General features: G+C 45.8%; 2 protein-coding genes across 9 annotated transcripts in view; one reads left to right on the top strand and one right to left on the bottom strand.

The window, feature by feature from the left end:
* The first annotated feature begins 1,073 nt into the window (after nt 1–1,073).
* C19H17orf75 (chromosome 19 C17orf75 homolog) lies at nt 1,074–7,387 on the top strand. Its single transcript, XM_064676431.1, has 10 exons — nt 1,074–1,295; nt 1,531–1,599; nt 2,175–2,300; nt 2,717–2,857; nt 3,058–3,115; nt 3,794–3,913; nt 4,524–4,588; nt 4,708–4,844; nt 5,368–5,471; nt 6,050–7,387. Exons 1-10 carry the CDS (start codon nt 1,168–1,170, stop codon nt 6,257–6,259), a joined length of 1,158 nt encoding a protein of 385 aa, XP_064532501.1. The 5' UTR covers nt 1,074–1,167; the 3' UTR covers nt 6,260–7,387.
* Nucleotides 7,388–8,376: 989 nt separating this feature from the next.
* Nucleotides 8,377–16,161, bottom strand: part of RHBDL3 (rhomboid like 3) — a 63,234-nt gene continuing 55,449 nt past the window's right edge. For all 8 annotated transcript variants that reach the window (XM_064676427.1, XM_064676421.1, XM_064676423.1 and 5 more), the window contains 2 exons: nt 14,482–14,542; nt 8,377–13,782 (listed from right to left, as the gene is read on the bottom strand). In XM_064676427.1, coding sequence (XP_064532497.1) covers nt 13,511–13,782; nt 14,482–14,542 — 333 coding nt within the window. In that variant the 3' untranslated portion in view covers nt 8,377–13,510. The remainder of the gene's footprint in view (nt 13,783–14,481; nt 14,543–16,161) is intronic.

Raw genomic sequence — 16,161 nt, 5'->3', positions numbered from 1 at the left:
AGCAAAGAACTTCCTCCTAAGATCTAATCTAAACTGTTTCTCGTCTTCATATTTAGTGGCGCAGAGAAACTGTGTTTTCCCTACGAAATCTGACAGGGCAAGAAGCCGGTGTTGCTTAGACTGTGCTGTGCAGTGCTGTGGTGCCAGCTGTGTCCATGTTACGTACGGGCTGCTGACAGTGAGGCCATGGGGTGTGGGGGAGCCTGGCCCTCTGAGAACACAATAAAACCAACTGAAACGTGTTGAGTTGTCACCCTCCTCAGCTTTCTGTGCCTGGCCAGGCTGGTCCCTCTGTTACACTGGCAACCCATTGCGGGGTGTGTCTGTGTTATCCCCACAGCTCTCCAGCTCTGGGCCGGTCCACTGGCTGCTTAGAACGTAATCATGGAATCACTGAGCTTGGAAAACACTTGTAAGATCATCAGGTCCAACCATCAGCCTCGTCCAAGGCTTTGCGGTGGCCCTGCTGCAGCTGGGGGTCAGAGCTGCTCCCCACGAGGCTTATCTGCAACACAAGGGAGGCTGTGGAGTCTCTGCCTCAGGAGACATTCCAAACCCACCTGGCGCGTTCCTGTGTCACCTGCTGCAGGTGACCCTGCCTGGGCAGGGGGTTGGACTGGATGATCTCCAGAGGTCCCATCCAACCTGAATGATTCTGTGATTCTGTAACTGCCGGGAGCTAACAAATGTGCTGCTTTAACACAGAAAGAGGTATTTCGGAGGCAGAGCTTTTTAAAACAGACAGCACGGCTAATCCTGTCAAATGCCCCATAGCAAGGTGTTGGAACGAGATCATCTTTAAGGTCTCTTTCAACCCAAACCATTCTGTGATTCTGTGATTCTATGAAACTTGATTTGAGCGGCTCCTGCCGTTAGGTCAGTGAAGGATCGCCTGTACTGACACGGGCCCCGCGGGGTCTGTACTGCACTGTCCTGCACGCTGCGCGAACAGGAGCCGCGGCAGCCGGAGCCGTTCTGGCCTTGGTGAAACGCTGGGTCTCGGCGGGGTGAGGACTCGGCCCGTGGCTCCTCCAGCGGCCCCGAACGCTCCTCCCAGCGCCGGGCCCGGGGCGGGCTCAGCGGGGCGGGTTCACCGCGCACCCACCGCGCCTCGGCGGCTCCGGGGCGGCTCCGCGGGGACAGGCGGGGCTCGGGGCTCGGGCCGCGATGCTGCCGGCGCTGCCGGACGGCGATGAGCGGGAGCTGGAGAGCAGCGAGGAGGGCGGCGGCGCGGGCGAGGAGCGGCGGCCGGAGCGGCACGGCAGCACCTACCACGGCCTCTACGGCTACCGCAGGTGAGGCGCCGGGTCCCCGCGGGGAGGCCGCCCCAGGCCTCGGCTGTTCCCAGCTCCCTGAATCCCCTGTATTTTTTTCCCTCTTCTCTCTCCCGGATGAGATTCTTTCCCTCCCATAATGCACCGATTCCGTGCTGCTGCTCTGACTCGCCCTCGGGCCGTACCTTTCCCTATCGCGGTCCCTGTTCCGTGTCACGGGTGTAAAAATCAATCCTGGGAATCCCTTGGCTTTCAGGTCCGCGCAGGGAGCGGCCGGCGGGGATGGCGGGGCCGGGGCACACACCCCCTCCACCGAGGACTTCAGGTAAAGCCGACCTGCAGAATCACCTGCAACACGCTTTGTGAAGTCTCTGCCGAATTGCTGTCAGGTCATTGTTAGGTCCATTGCAGTGCCTTCAAAGCACAAACCCCTGTGAAAGCAGACTGGAGTCCCCTGGGTGCTTCTTCTGGAATACCTGAGGAATGGACACAACTGCATAGCTCAAATAATGTATTAAACATAAGTTACCATCTCTGAGTTTGAACTCTCTTTTCTTTGCTACTTCATATTTCTGTATTAACTTAGGTCTTCATATAGGTAACAGATAAAAAAAATTTATTAATTTTCAGTGGACATGTTTCCATAAGCTCTGTATCACAACTAGGGAAACATGGGAAGAAAGAGCTGCTGGGAAGGTCAGCATGAGCTGACACCATAACTCCAGAGTGCTGGGGAGGGGACAAATCACTGCCTGCTCCTGGTGGGCCACAAGTCAGAGACCTGTCAGCTGTCACCAGAGAGAGATCACAGGGGTCCCCCTGCTAGAGGCAGGTTCTGTACTTGGTGAAACAAAACGGTAACATTTGATTTTTGCTAACAGTTTCTTCTTGTTTGTAAAGCCTCACCTTGCTGGACACGAACTTACCAGCTGAAGCGGAGACAGAATTGCGCGGTTTTATCGCCAAGCGCCTCACTAAGGGAGCCCTGTTTGAAGGGATGGGCAGTGTAGCCTCGGTGGGGCTCAGGTAAAATATTTAAGATTATTTGTGGATGAGAAGCTGTAGGGAACATTGGCAGCACTGCACATCTTGCCTGTCTGCTGCTGCTCTTTGGTCTAATCCTGGTTCCATGTTCTCAGTTTACTGCTGCTGTTAATAACAGCCTTACACAAAGGCACTTTCCTTTTTTACGTAGCTTCGAGAAATATATTGCAGTAAATGATTTAAAACAGTCCATGTGTTTATGATTATTTCCTTTTAAACTACTCTAATCACAGCACAGAGGAAAAAAGAAGGTTTAAGAGCTTTATATATGACCATAGGAGCCACCAGTGCTAGTGGGTGAAAATTCTCTCAGAAATCACGTATGTCTGCTTTTTGCACTTATTTATTGTGATGTATCTGGAACAAAATAATTTTTTTCTTTTTTTTTTTTTTCACAGCATACCAGAAAGCAAAGTTGGTTGTTACTACTGTCGTTTCCAACAAGAAAATCTTCTAGAAATGGGGACACTGGAATCGGACGCCAATGCTCCAGAATATGTGGTCTGTTTCTTAGGTGGCTCAGAGAAAGGTCTGGAACTATATCCTTACCTCTGACTTCCTTTACATGGTGTGGAGAGGGAGATAATGTAAAAATTATCCTGTCATTTTGTCTGTTTCTACCTGAAATCAGCTCGTTTGTGCACACCTTCCAGTAACTGAAAATGTCAGTGACAGCCATACACTGAAAGGGAAAAATGCAGGTCTTAACTGATGCACCTTATTTTCCTTAAGAAGATACTTTCAGACTTGAGCTGGACAAATACATTCAAAGTCTGAAGATAAAGCTTGATTTGGAGGTAAGGCCTAACTCTTTCTTTAAGTGGTGAAAATGAGTATTTACCCAAATTAATTGCTAAGACAATCTGGAAGATTTAGTCTATAGAGCCAAAATAGGTGTTTTAAGTAGCAGTAAAACACTGTGAGAGATACTTGATTCACTGTAGTGACAATGAATGTCTAAAGTGCTCTCAACCACACAAGTCAAAAGGAAAAAAAAAGAGAAGGGGTGGATATTTTTTGTGCTAGTCATGAATCTCTTAAAGGTTACTTACAGTTAGATTTGGAGAGAAGAATGACTAATAAAAGATAATGGTTTACAAGGAAATCATTGATGTCCACCTCGATTCTTACCCCTTCTGAATGTTAAGGAAGAATTTTTTGTGGGTTTCTTGTCACATTTTTCTAGTGGAAACTCTTTCCTCTTAAGTCTCTTTGTCATCCAGTCTGCTGTTGCATGGTCTTTACTCAATATATACCATAATATTTCAGTTCTGGCTGTTCCTTAAAATGCAAAGCCTTTCATTGCTGATAAAGTGCGGCTTTAAATGTCAAACTCATTATTTTAGTTCTCTGTGGTTTAGGATTAAGAAGGCTCTGACATCCAAATATCTTAGGTTGAGTAGATTATTAATAGGCTTCTATTTGTGTAGAAATCTAATTTGTAGTTAAAGCTTTAACGTTTCAACCTGTCACAGCAAAAGAACTTGGAGAGCTGTGTGAGCCCCCACTTGAGGAGCTGGTTTGAGGATGCCATCTGCCCCATCCAGAGGGTGGTGCAGCTCTTCCAGGACAAACTGGCCTCTCTGTTACATGCTGTAAGTGTATTTAAAACTGGGTAACTAAAAAACCTTCAGAAGGCACCTCAGTGACTCCAACACAGTTAAAATGTTTCCTGCATTTGCTTTCCCAGCAGGAGGAAAGGAAGAGCAGCTTTCTTCTTCTTTTTTTTTTTTCCCCCCCCTTTTAATTCAGCACAAGTACCTTTTCCCTCCTTTATTGCTAAGGAAACACGTAACAATTTCTTCCATTAATTATTATAGTTAACTCATATAAAATTACCTAACAGTGCCCACGTTGAAATTAGAATAAGAAAATTAGAAAAAGCCTGAGCAGGCTCTCCCTGGTATAATTCCCCTGAACAAAAAGGGGTGTTATATTGTGTATGTGCCTCCTGTAATTCACTGGAAACAGAAAAGAAACTAATCCTAGCTCTAATCCCTGAGATTGAGGAGGCTTTGGATGGAATAGCTAACAGAGTGTAACTGCTGAATTTCTTCTGAGTGCAAAACCTGCTGCAATAACTAGAACATGGAGTACTGCCTTGGAAAGAACAATTTTTAAAGTACCACATTATGTATTTATTGCAATATAGCAACAGCAGTAATAGCAACGTTGCATCCAGCTTTTTTCTTTGTTTGTGTTCAGGCTTTGAGTTATACTCCTGTAGAAGTAAAAAATGCAGATGAAAGAACAGAAAAGGACATCAGCAGGTAAAGATACTTTGGGACCAAGGAACTGTGAGTAACTTGGCTTCTGTGTGTGACAGCCTCCTCCCTGCTGTCCAGGAGCTGTAAAGAATCAAGCAGTTCACAAGAGCTCTCTGTGCCAGGTTCCTGGCAGCTGCCAGCCTGCAAGGACTGGTCCAGGAAGGCACAATGACCTCCCTGTGCATTGCCATGACCGAGGAACAGCACAAGTCCCTGGTTATAGACTGCAGTGCAGCTCAGCCCCAGTTACACAATGCAGGTGAGCTCACAGCTGGGAATGCTTCGTGTGCCTCCCTGGGATCCCGCAGCTGCTCACAGCTGGGCATGGCAGAGGCTGTTGAGGATGTTCAGAAACTTGTAGGCTCCTGCCCAGAAAGTTGGGATTCTGGCTGGAAACTACACCACCTGTCCTAGGAAGTACCAGGGTGGTTTGTTACCCCAGACACTGGAACTCTGGGTTGAAAATGCTTGATAATAACACCCATCATTCATCCCTATGAAAATACTTGTACAGTTCAGGGAATTTGCAAAACTTATTATTCCTGTTGTGATTTTAACAAATGCTGTGAAAAGGGATTCAACAATCAGAGTGTCATGTAATCACTGTAGCTGTGTTAGCTTTTCTCTTCCACATATACTGTTTTTCCTTAAAACTTATTTCCTGGCCCAGGTATACGACTATCAGTTGTTACATGAGAGGGATTAAACCAGGTGAATGCAGCTGTATATTTATGTGGAGCTCATTTACTCTTCTCTTCTCCATGTTCCTGAACATGTAACAGGGAGCAACAGATTCTGTGAGGACTGGATGCAGGCTTTTGTGAACGGTGCTGAAGGTGGTAATCCATTTCTCTTCCGGCAGATTTTGGAAAACTTCAAACTGAAGGTACATGTTCATATATGTTAAAGACTTGAAGAAGACATGGGGGTTGCTGAGGGAGCAAATACTCTTCTTGCAGCAAAAAAAAGTTGCAGGTTATTTACAGTGTCTGTATGTCATTAACTGAGTAACCCTGAGGTTTAATTTGAGGCCTGGCTTACTGCAGTTGACCCCTATAAAGCAGTATGGAAGTTTCCTCAGTGAATGTTCCAAAGGTGTTTTCTCATTTAAAATAAAACCCACCTTTTATTTTTTTTTTCCTTTCTTTAAATCCTGTTAATCTGAGCTGTGCACACACAATATGGTGTAACTGGTGACACGGGTTCAGTAGTTAACACTTCTTAGGTGAGCTGCCATAATAGGGGAATTCTTGCTGCAAGTTTGGGCACACAAGCTGTGTCCACAGTAACAGTGGTTATATACATCAGGGACAGTACTCCATGCTTACATTACTCTTGAGTAGTAACACAAAATTGCTATTGGAAATGCTTTTGCTTCTCCTGTATTCATCCTTCATTTCCCACATGGTCACGTGTTTGCTTTCCACACAGAAGGATAAGAATATGCTCTGCTTACTCTTTTAGGCCATCCAGGACATTAACAACCTGAAGAGGTTTATCCGCCAGGCTGAGATGAACCACTATGCCCTGTTCAAGTGCTACCTGTTCCTGAAGAACTGTGGCAGTGGAGACATCCTCCTGAAGATTGTCAAAGTGGAGCATGCAGAGATGCCAGAAGCCAGGAACGTAGTGACCGTCCTCGAGGAATTCATGAGAGAAACAGCGGTGGCTTAAAATTACCTTACGTATAAATCATTTCTTCTGTGAAGCTATTGCAGAATTTTTAATTTATATTTAAAAGTATTACCCAAGTCAAACTTAAGTTGCAGCTTCACCTGCCTTTTGTCTTTTTCAGATGAAGCTTTTTAATGTGTAAATATCAGATCATACAAACTCTGGCATAGTTTTTAGTGCTTACCAGATTGTCCAACTGACTTGCTCCTCTTCTGAGGAAATCATGATGTTTGTTTTTTACAGTCACTACATGAAAGAAAACCCAAACCCAAATCCCTTACCTGGCAAGCATTTCAGTGTTTTTAATATTTTAAATGTCTTCAAAATTATCATGTGTAATCATTAGGATCTGGCTACTTTGTTTTAATAAAGGAGCACAAACATCTGCATAGATTATAGTAAATGAATTAATCAGATTATATAAGAGAACATAGGTAACAAGTCTGTAGCTACTTTGTGCATTCTGCTTCCAAACTGACTGTTCTGTCACTGGATAAACAAGTCATTAAATGGTATGAGACAGAGCTGCCTAAAGACTGAACAGTTTCGGTGACACAGGACTGGCATCTGAAGTTCCCAAGCTATTTGATGAATCCCTTCTTTCTTAGTTTGTGGTGTGATCAGCACCTTTGTATGTTCTTAGTACCCATTTTGCTAACTGTAAATCATCATATGTTTTTTAATTAGGAAGAATTAAATCTGAAAATTTTATAGATTAAATATTAACTTTAAATTAGATGAAACCTCTTCCGAATTGAAGTAAATTAAGTTCCCTGGTTCAGACTTTAAAATATTTTGTTGTATTTCAGCAATGAATTCTTTCCCACGTCATAGGACAGGTGGGCAGCAGAATACCTGAAGGAAATCTTTGGCTACAGCTGGAATCCAAACTCACAAGGTCTCTGAGAGACCTTCTAAATGAGAATGATTTCTGCAAACCTGATAACAGCAAAACTCCTGTGGTTTCCCTTTGCAGCAGAAGGTGTTGGGAGAATTCTCCCTGAAACAGTGACTGTGATGAACATGGTTCAGTGTGACTGTTGTGCCTCTGCTCTGTACTGTGATTGCAGAAGTTTGGTGCTTTCCTGTGACACCACTGTGTGAAATAAAGTTTACAATAAACTCAAATCCTTAGTAGTGTGCCTGTAAATTGCAAATGAGTGTTGTCCTTGATGTCTTCTGTGTAAAACCCGTTATCACACAATGCAGAGGAGCTGCAAGTGTCATATTCACAGCTCAGTGCTCAAAAAGATAAGTGGGATGTGAAGAACGGGTAGCAAGAAAAATGACAGGTGCTCGTAGGCAGTGAGACTTCTTGTGTTACCTGAAAAACACCAAAAAACCCCACCTCACCTTCTTGCTGGAAGTCCTCAGGTAATGAACAGAGAGATTTAAGTGTCTCCAGAGAGCTGCCAGGAAGAGCTGAGTCCCACACATAGCAGCAGTGATCTCCTCCCTTAGGAATAACACATCTAACAGGAGCTGCTGCTGGTCACATCTTCATCCCTGGAAGTTACACTTTAACCCACAAAATCCCAACGACAACATAAAATATTTTTCAAAATAAGCCTCCCGCTTTCACATTGGAACTTTCTGGATATGTTGTTTCCACTGTCGGTTCAAGAGACCAGGATGTGTTGGCTCTCAGATTTAAAGACACTCAGTAGAGACTGATGTTAAAAGAGCACAACCCTCCTCCCCAATAACAACATTTAAACAGTTTAATGTTCTTGGTAGTCACCTTCCCTGCAGTGCTGAGGTCACTGCTGCACTGCAGTGGCAGCTGCCAAAACGTGGGACAAGACCTGAATTTCCATGCAAGTCCCAAGCTGGTTCTGCATCCTCATTATGTCCCAAAAGAAGTGAAGCTGCACTTTACTCTCCCCTTTATCTCCTAGACAGACATAAAAACGAGTTACCAATGTCATCATTAGAAGATTCCATTGCAGAGCTCCAAACCTATTGCTCTCTTGTTAAATAATGTGTTAACTACAGACAAACTGACAAAACCATCCTTGAAAGTCTTTTCTTGGTTGTTTTTTGGCACGTGATACAGAACAACTTAATTTTATTAAAAAAGAAAAGAAAAACGAAACAGAAAACAAATAAATGAAAAAAAACCCACCAAAAAAAATTTAATGGATTCTGCGCTCAAATAATATTGTTACAACAAAAATGTACAGAATGTACACAATACAAAAATATTTGGAGACGTACCAGAGCATCTTACCTTGCAAGTATCACTTTGTTTTACTAGCCCTTCACGGGAAAGTATCATTTGTTCAGTATTTTAAGGCAGAAAATCACTTAGTTTAGTGCTTTGTGTTTAACACTCGGATGTGTTGTTAACATTAGCAGTGTAAGCAAAAGAAAAGCTGCATAAATCTGGCTTTATTTGCAAACTAAACAGACACTGTGGGGGAGTCAGGAGAGAGTCAGTGACAACGTGTCTATCAAGCTCACTGAAAATAAGGTACTTTTGCTACTTAAGTCAGGCCTAGGGAATATTTTGTGCTCCTGTTGTAAAGTACCCTGAAACATAAATTTTCTGTACTCCTACTGGCATTTCAGAAATACCTCATTAGAAAGCTTTTTCCAATTAAAAGCCAATGATTAATGGTGACATTAAAAATACATTTACCCTTAAACAAGCTTGTTTCCTGTCTTAAGTATGATTCTTTTTTTATAGAGCTGCAGAATGCACTGTTTTCCTTCATAACCAGCTCTTGGCATCAGTGATTGCAGGAGGAACCTCTGAGTTCTGTCCCAGAGCACTGCAGAGCAGCCACCTCTGTGAGGAAACAGGAGAGCAGCAGCATTCAGAGGTGCTGGCCTGGCTGCTCCAGGGCCCAGCTTGTCCCCAGAGGTGGCTGGTGCTGAAGTGCACCCACATTCTCCAGTTCCACTTTGGGTAAAGCCAGAGGATGGGGTTTCCAAAGTAATTGAGCTGAGCTGGAATCTGTGTAAACAGACTTTGAGCTCTTTACTCACTGAAGAATGTGTGAAAGTCCTGCCCACGGGAGATGCTGTGAGATGAAATATTGGCACAGAGCAGCAGCTGCCTCGAGGTCAGCACAGAGTCAGGTTAGTGCCAGCTGCAAAAGTGTCAGGTTCATCCTTCCTAGCCCAGCTCAAACTGAAATGGTCTGATCTGATCTGAAACACATAGGCAGTGTAATCCATCAGAAGGAGCAAGGTCTTGGGATGCAGAATCCCCAAGCTTTATTTCTAGTAACAATTTCTCCAGCCTCCCCCTTCCCTGTTGATTACATACTTCCCACTGCCAAAGGAGCAAGTAGTGAAAAATCACAATATGCCATGTAAGTGCTAAGATTCCTCCTCGACTGATGGGGGAACAGTGACACAAGATGTTGTCTTAAGAACTCAGCAAACGTAAATTCATCAGCATATGTACAACTGCTACACCTCACTCAGAGACTGTTTCTGGTAACCTCCCTCCTCTCCCGTCACTGCACTACAACTCTCTCCCTCCTCCTTCCTGTGTTATCGCCCTGTGCAAAATTAATCTTTACCTGTGGGAATAAAAGGTGCCATTTGGACTTTGATCTACCTGGTTCTCCTCCTTCCTCCTCCTGCTCCCCACGGCTGCCTGAGCCCCTTATCCCGCCTGTTCTGGGGAAGGCAGGAGCCGGGGCCCGTCCTGGGGAAGAGGCAGGAGCCGGATCCCGTCCTAGGGAAGGCAGGAGCCGGCTCCTGTCCTGCCTCCGCGCTGCCGGCAGGTGTCCCTGGAAGCTCCACATCCCGCACTCCCGGCTCCCGGGTACCGCACTGCTCCTGCCCCATCCCCGCTGGACCTGCAATGTGCTCTCTGCAAGGGAATCCCTGCACAGAAACGGCTGATTTTTTTTTTTAGGTGTTGTGTCCTCACTCAGGGACACAGCACAAAATAACTCCCTCTCAGGTGCCCTGTTCAAACCTGTCCGTGGGTGACACTCCTGCTCTGGCACTGCACAGCCGGGAGGGTCAATAAAGTCACATTTTATGTGACTGATGTAAAATCCTGGCAGCAGCTGAAATAAAACCATAGGAATCACCAAAACCAGTCCCTCGGAGGACACTCCTTCAGGAACACGTTGCTGACTGGGACAAGTTGGAACCACAAATGAGCAGGATGGGGAATATTCCGGCTCTGACACGAGCCAGCAGCTCCAAGGACATCTGGAGGTAACAGGAAAGCCTGGCTGCTCTCAGCTCTGTGGTGCTGCAGCACTGTGGCACTCCTGGGTGTGTTAGAAAACAACATAACCAGAACTCACAATACTCTGTAGAAACATTACAAGTTTTCACACTGTAATTTTAGTGATTAAAAGAAATAATTACAAAAGCTTAAGCACTTGGTGCTGCTCCTGACTCCGTGGGCTGATCGATTCCTAGCAGACAACCTGCTCCATGTATGGGGGGAGATTTCAGCTCTGATGAGCAGGAATGTGAGAGGGTTTCATTGCTTCACTCCCAATAAATCTAGTACTGCTTTAAAGTCTGGCCTTTCTGGTCCCCAGGGCTGTTTGTAGACTTGCTCAGGCAGGGTATGGGGAGACAGAATGGAAGTCAGGAAGATGAACAACAGCTTAAAAGAACAAGTCATAAGCTCAGTCTCAGAGCTATTTTCAACCAGTTCATGTAAACTCCATTAATCTATGGATAAAGGACCAGAGAGGGGGGTCTGCATTACTCTGTTCAGCTCCTTCCCACTCCTGAGCAGACCAAAGGCATGTTGGCCATGGTCAGGCTGATGAAGAAACCGGTGGCTCTTGAATCTGCATCTTGCTCCTTCACTCCAGAGCACACACTGGCAGGCACAGAAACCCTCACTGGGGAGAATCTGATGGGCATTAAGTAGCTTTCAGCTGAGAAACCAAAAATAAAAGCCAATTGGTGCATATTGTACTCTGGTAAATTACAGGCAAAATAGCTTGGAGTGGCTTTTTTTGCAATTGGAATTTTCTACCAACATTTTAAAAGTTTCCCTAAAACTTCAGGGGAACTCCCAGTCCTGGACACCTCTGTTTAAAGGCATCTTTAATGAGAAAGGCTTAGCAATAGGTGAGGGAAAGAATGTCCTCCTTACTTGTTAACCATGTCTCTGCCAGCACTCTCCCTGCTCTCCTGCTCCCCTGCAGCTCCACAAGGAGGTGATCTCCACTGCTACAGCACTCCCTGGGCCAGCACCTGGAACAATCCATGGGAACTCTCCTGACTGCTTCCATCTGGATCTGAACTGCAGAGGTGAAAGGGCACAGGGAACCTGAACAGAGCTCTGACCCTTCTCTCTTCCTCTTGCTCCTGGGTCTGAGGGCCCACAAGCATTGCACTGGCCATGCAGAACAACAAAGGTGCTGTCACCCTCAGAAATCCCATTTCTGGGCACAAGGGTGCCAAAATTGTTTCTTTTCAGGTAAGGCTTTTTTCATTTATTTTCTCCCCCCTCCCTTTCCCCGAGGCAACAGAAGTTTTTTTCCAGTGCATTGTGTGGGAGCAGAACTTCACCCCTCAAACCAGAGTTATTTTTCCCACAGGAGGCAAAGAAGGGGGCAGCTGAGAAGCACTTGTGAATATCCCCTCTAGAAGGATAGACTCCTACCAGCTTGTGGTATCATATGGCAGCACAGATAACACAACTGAGAGAATAAAGCCCACGACACAGAGACATTTTGCTACACAACTACCACAGTGCCTGTGAGATGTGCTGTGGAAGGCTCAGGGGGCTGTGCCTGGGCACCAGCAGGGAAAGGGAAAAAAGGAAAAGAGGAGCTTGTCTGGAGAGACTCTTCTGGCTGCTTTATCCAGACCATCCAATAGGTGGGTAAAGGGGAGAGAAAAGGAGGGCACCCACATTCCCGGGCTGTGGTTTGGCAGCTCTCTAAAGTGACAAGCAAGTTAAGCACCTTACAGACAGGAGTACCTGTAGGCACTGCTCGTGCCACAGATGTTCCCCTGTGGTCCCCAGGTCCCTGCAGGCAACTGTGTGGACTGTGCCACAGCCCAGTCACACTGCCTGGACCTGGCCTTGGCCAACGTTAAAGAAAAAGGCATCATTGCAACTAACTCTTGTTTGGAGCTCCTGAACATCCATTGCCTCAGGAAGAGGCACCCTCAAAATGCAGCAGTCACCTTAAAACCAGTTTTATCTGTTTGACAATGATCACTGTAGCACCATAACACCATTTTCACTTCTGTGGGAAACCAGTGCTGCACACAACCTGATTTAACTCCACTGCCTTCAGTGGACCTGGCCCCAAATGGACTGTATGGCTGCAAAGGCTGGATAGTTCCCACCCTGGGTTGCTGTAGGTGATCCTGGTCCCACTTTTCTAGGAAGAACCCGCTGGAAGAGTTGAGAGAGCCTTGCTAGGAGCTCACTGCAAGGCCAGGTGTTAGGTCAGCGTGGCCAGAAATACAGTGAGAAAAAAACAGCACCTGATTGTCCTCTGATAAAACCACAAATGAACATTTGCCCTCCTTTTCTTCATCCCTCAAAAAAGAAACCCCAGCCACACCCTCTTGCCACAGTAGGCTGGGGAGGGGGGGACTAATTAATTAAAATCAAGTGAAACATGCACAGTAGAAGTCACCTCTGCCTGGGTGTCCACAACACTCTAAAGATTCCCAGTGTTTATAGTGCAATTTCATTTGACCTGTGGTTGAAGCCCAGTCTCCATCACTTTGTGTGAGCAAGTTCTGCTGATTCCTTTGAAAGTTGTGCAAGACAAGTTTCACCACAGGTTAAAATACCTTCAGAACCATTCAAGTAATTAGACAGTGGCACTGGTATGGCTGAACAGTCAGATGTGTCCATAGAGACCAGACTCAAGCCGCCCTGTGAGTACCATGTGAGTCTCTAATTAGTAAATGTCTGCTCTTTTTCCCTTTTAGTGTCCAGTAACAGTGAGGAGATTCACTCTGCAATTGGCCCTAATTCCAGCACTGACCTGGAAAATACAGATATCTCCTACAGAACGTTGATGTGTGCCAAGAGCCCAGGCAGTGAGTGCCCAGGGGCAGGGCACAAACCGTGGGGCACGGCCAGCCAGGGCTGCAGAACCTGCTGGGTTTGTGGACAAACTGATCAGCCCGTTCTTTCATGAGATCCTTAAGCATCTCCTCCAGCACACGCTTGTGTTGAGAAGAATCATCCTCCCCTAAGTTAAACACAAAAATAGATCCTCCATCTCCATTCATGCCATACAGCTGACAGATGATTTCCGCTCTCCAGTTCTCTGTCCCGTGGTTTCAGGGAGGGGGAGGTAGCTTTAGATCCAGCAGGCTGTAGGCAAAAATGTTCCAGAAGATGGCAAACAAGACAAAAATGACATAAATAGAAAGGAAGATCCACCATAAAGTCTGATCTTGGAGTCTCTGCTCATAGTTCCTCAGGATGACGACTCCCAGGGTGATTCCCACCATGACCCCTCCCAGGTGGGCCATGAAGCTGGGGTGGGGGCACGGCGGGTACGCCGAGGGGTGGAACCGCAGCCACACGGCTCTGCCAAACTCAAAGCTCACTGGAACAAAGAAGGAAAGATAAATTAATTGTCTGTTCCTTCTTGAGTCCATCTGGCAGGCAGCACTGAGTCCCCAGAGAGACAGAGAGGGAGAAATTGCTCGGCATGGTGAGCTCAGGGAAGCTGGGAAGCCTGAGCTGTGTCAGGGCTGTGGTGCACAGACACGGGGTCTCCCCAGTGCTTGGTAAGTGGGAGTGTAGACAGGTGGGGGAATATTCACCTCCCAAAATTTATACCAAAACCATAAAAAAAAAAAAAGAGTTGGAATTTGAAGACAGCTGCCTGTGATGAACACATGGCTTAGTTTCCCTTGTTGTGCCACCCTGGGGATATGGCCAGAAGATAATTCATTAGTGTGTGGATAATGCTGCTGCCACCCCAGATAGGAAGTGCCCCAGGAAACCCAAGTATTCTCATTACAAAAGCGTTGCTTGTTTTAGGAATCCCAGGAGAAGGTGTTTAAGTCCCACATCTCCACAAACACCACAAGCTGGCTGATGACAAACCCTTGTTCACAAACCATGGTGTTGAAAGCCAAAATCTGCAGTTGGGAGTGGTGTGGTTTGTGCTGCCAGAGGGTCCAGCTGCAAGTTCCTACCAAAACTGCTGCAAAGTCAAACTCCCTGAATCAGCATGAGCTGTTATGACAAGGACTAACAAAGCAGGAGTCCTGCCTGCCAAGGCCTGGGTGATACTCACTACAGATCAAGGCGACAGCCATGCGCAGCAGCTTGAACTGGCACTTCATCCCAGACCAGTTCTGGAAGAGAGACAAGGAAAACAAAGTGGTGCTGCATCCAAACCTGGCTATTACACTCACATCTATTCTCTCCACCCACCACTCCACACACAGATCTGTCAGTCCCAGAGGCCATGGCCATACAGGATATATGAAATTCTGCAGCTCAGACCTTTAGCTGAGCATACAGAAATAATAAAGACCTCAGTAAAAGCATATCAAGGAAACAGTGCCATAAGAAAGCCTGGATTCAGCCACCTCTCTCTTCAGACTTGGTCATTAATCAATATAGTGGAAGAAGAATCTCTGAATGATAATCAGAAATCACAGGAGAAATATTTAAATTCCTCCTTTCTCATTTGCACAACATTTTCAAGCAGAAAAAGAGATCAAATTTTGAGGAACTCAGGAGTATGACTGCACAATTATTATTATTCAGTGACTAAATGAAATTTTTCCCATTGAAAGCAGTCTGAGATCCCAAGATAGTCAGGTCTCTTGTGAAAACCTCCCTGTTCATCACGCTGAAGAAATAATAATTTAAAAAAATGCTTGTAAACTCTTCAGCCTAACTTTAATGGCACCCAGTGACTTTTCTGCCTGCTGCAGAAATATTTTGCAATATGTATTACATATATTCAAGGTTGATGTGGGATCTGTCTGTAAATCACTTCGGGGGCTGCAAAAATGCAATCTCTACAAAATAAGTAACTCGTTTTCTCTCTCTCCACAGAGAAATCTAACCCAGTCAGAAAGCTCTGAGCTCATGCTGATTAATACTGTGCTGCTTCCTTCAGCTTTCATTTCCATGTAGCTGCTTTGAATTCCTCCCCTCACTCTTTTCCTTGGGGTGACATGCTTTATTGCCTCCCCCTGTTGGTTATTTTGTGTATTTAATTCCAGTAATATTTCTTTTTACAAGCAGGAATGTTCCTACTTCCTTTCACTGTCAGGAGGCTCAGGGGAACAGTGGCTTCAAGAGACCCTCCCTGGACCATCCCCTCCTCTCCCAGCACCCAAAGCACCTGTGCCAGGCTGTGCTTTGCCAGCAAACAGCCACAGTGTCCTTCAGCATCACATCTAGACAAGAAGTGAGCAAAGACAGAGCAGAGGGGGAAAGAAAAGCAAAAAAAAAACCCTCCACCAGAACTGGAAAGGCAACAAAAGTAATTTCAGATGATGAGAGGCAGTGGATAATGGGGAAATATAGATGCTAAGGCTGCAATTGCTAAAAAAATTTGGAGGCCAATGAGCAGTGAAATCACAGACCACTTTGTGATGTTTGAAGAAGTCTGGGAAGGTAACTGCTGAAGACTTTCCACACACCTCTGGCAGAGCCTCTTCCTCTAAAGCAACCTTTGTTCCTATGAATTGTAGTGTTAAAACCCCTGTGTCTGCATTCCCACCCTGGGAGGCAGAAGAAGCTCCCTCCTGCTTCTGTTGGCACCATGGCAGGGAGCACAAATCATACTAAAAATAGCTGTATCTAAGGAGGCAATTCCCCAGCAGAAACCCTGTGGCACAGAGTAGCCCCTCTCCTCCACTCCCTGCCTCTGCCAGCCCTCAAGTGTCCCAATTTGGACGCCAGCCCCAGCTCATTCATGCTCTGAAAAGCTTGAAGATGGCAAAGGAGACCAGTT

Source organism: Pseudopipra pipra, chromosome 19 (assembly GCF_036250125.1).
Source record: "Pseudopipra pipra isolate bDixPip1 chromosome 19, bDixPip1.hap1, whole genome shotgun sequence".
NCBI lineage: Eukaryota > Metazoa > Chordata > Aves > Passeriformes > Pipridae > Pseudopipra > Pseudopipra pipra.
Note: the sequence above shows the minus strand (reverse complement) of the source record. Positions and strands in the feature narration are given on the sequence as shown.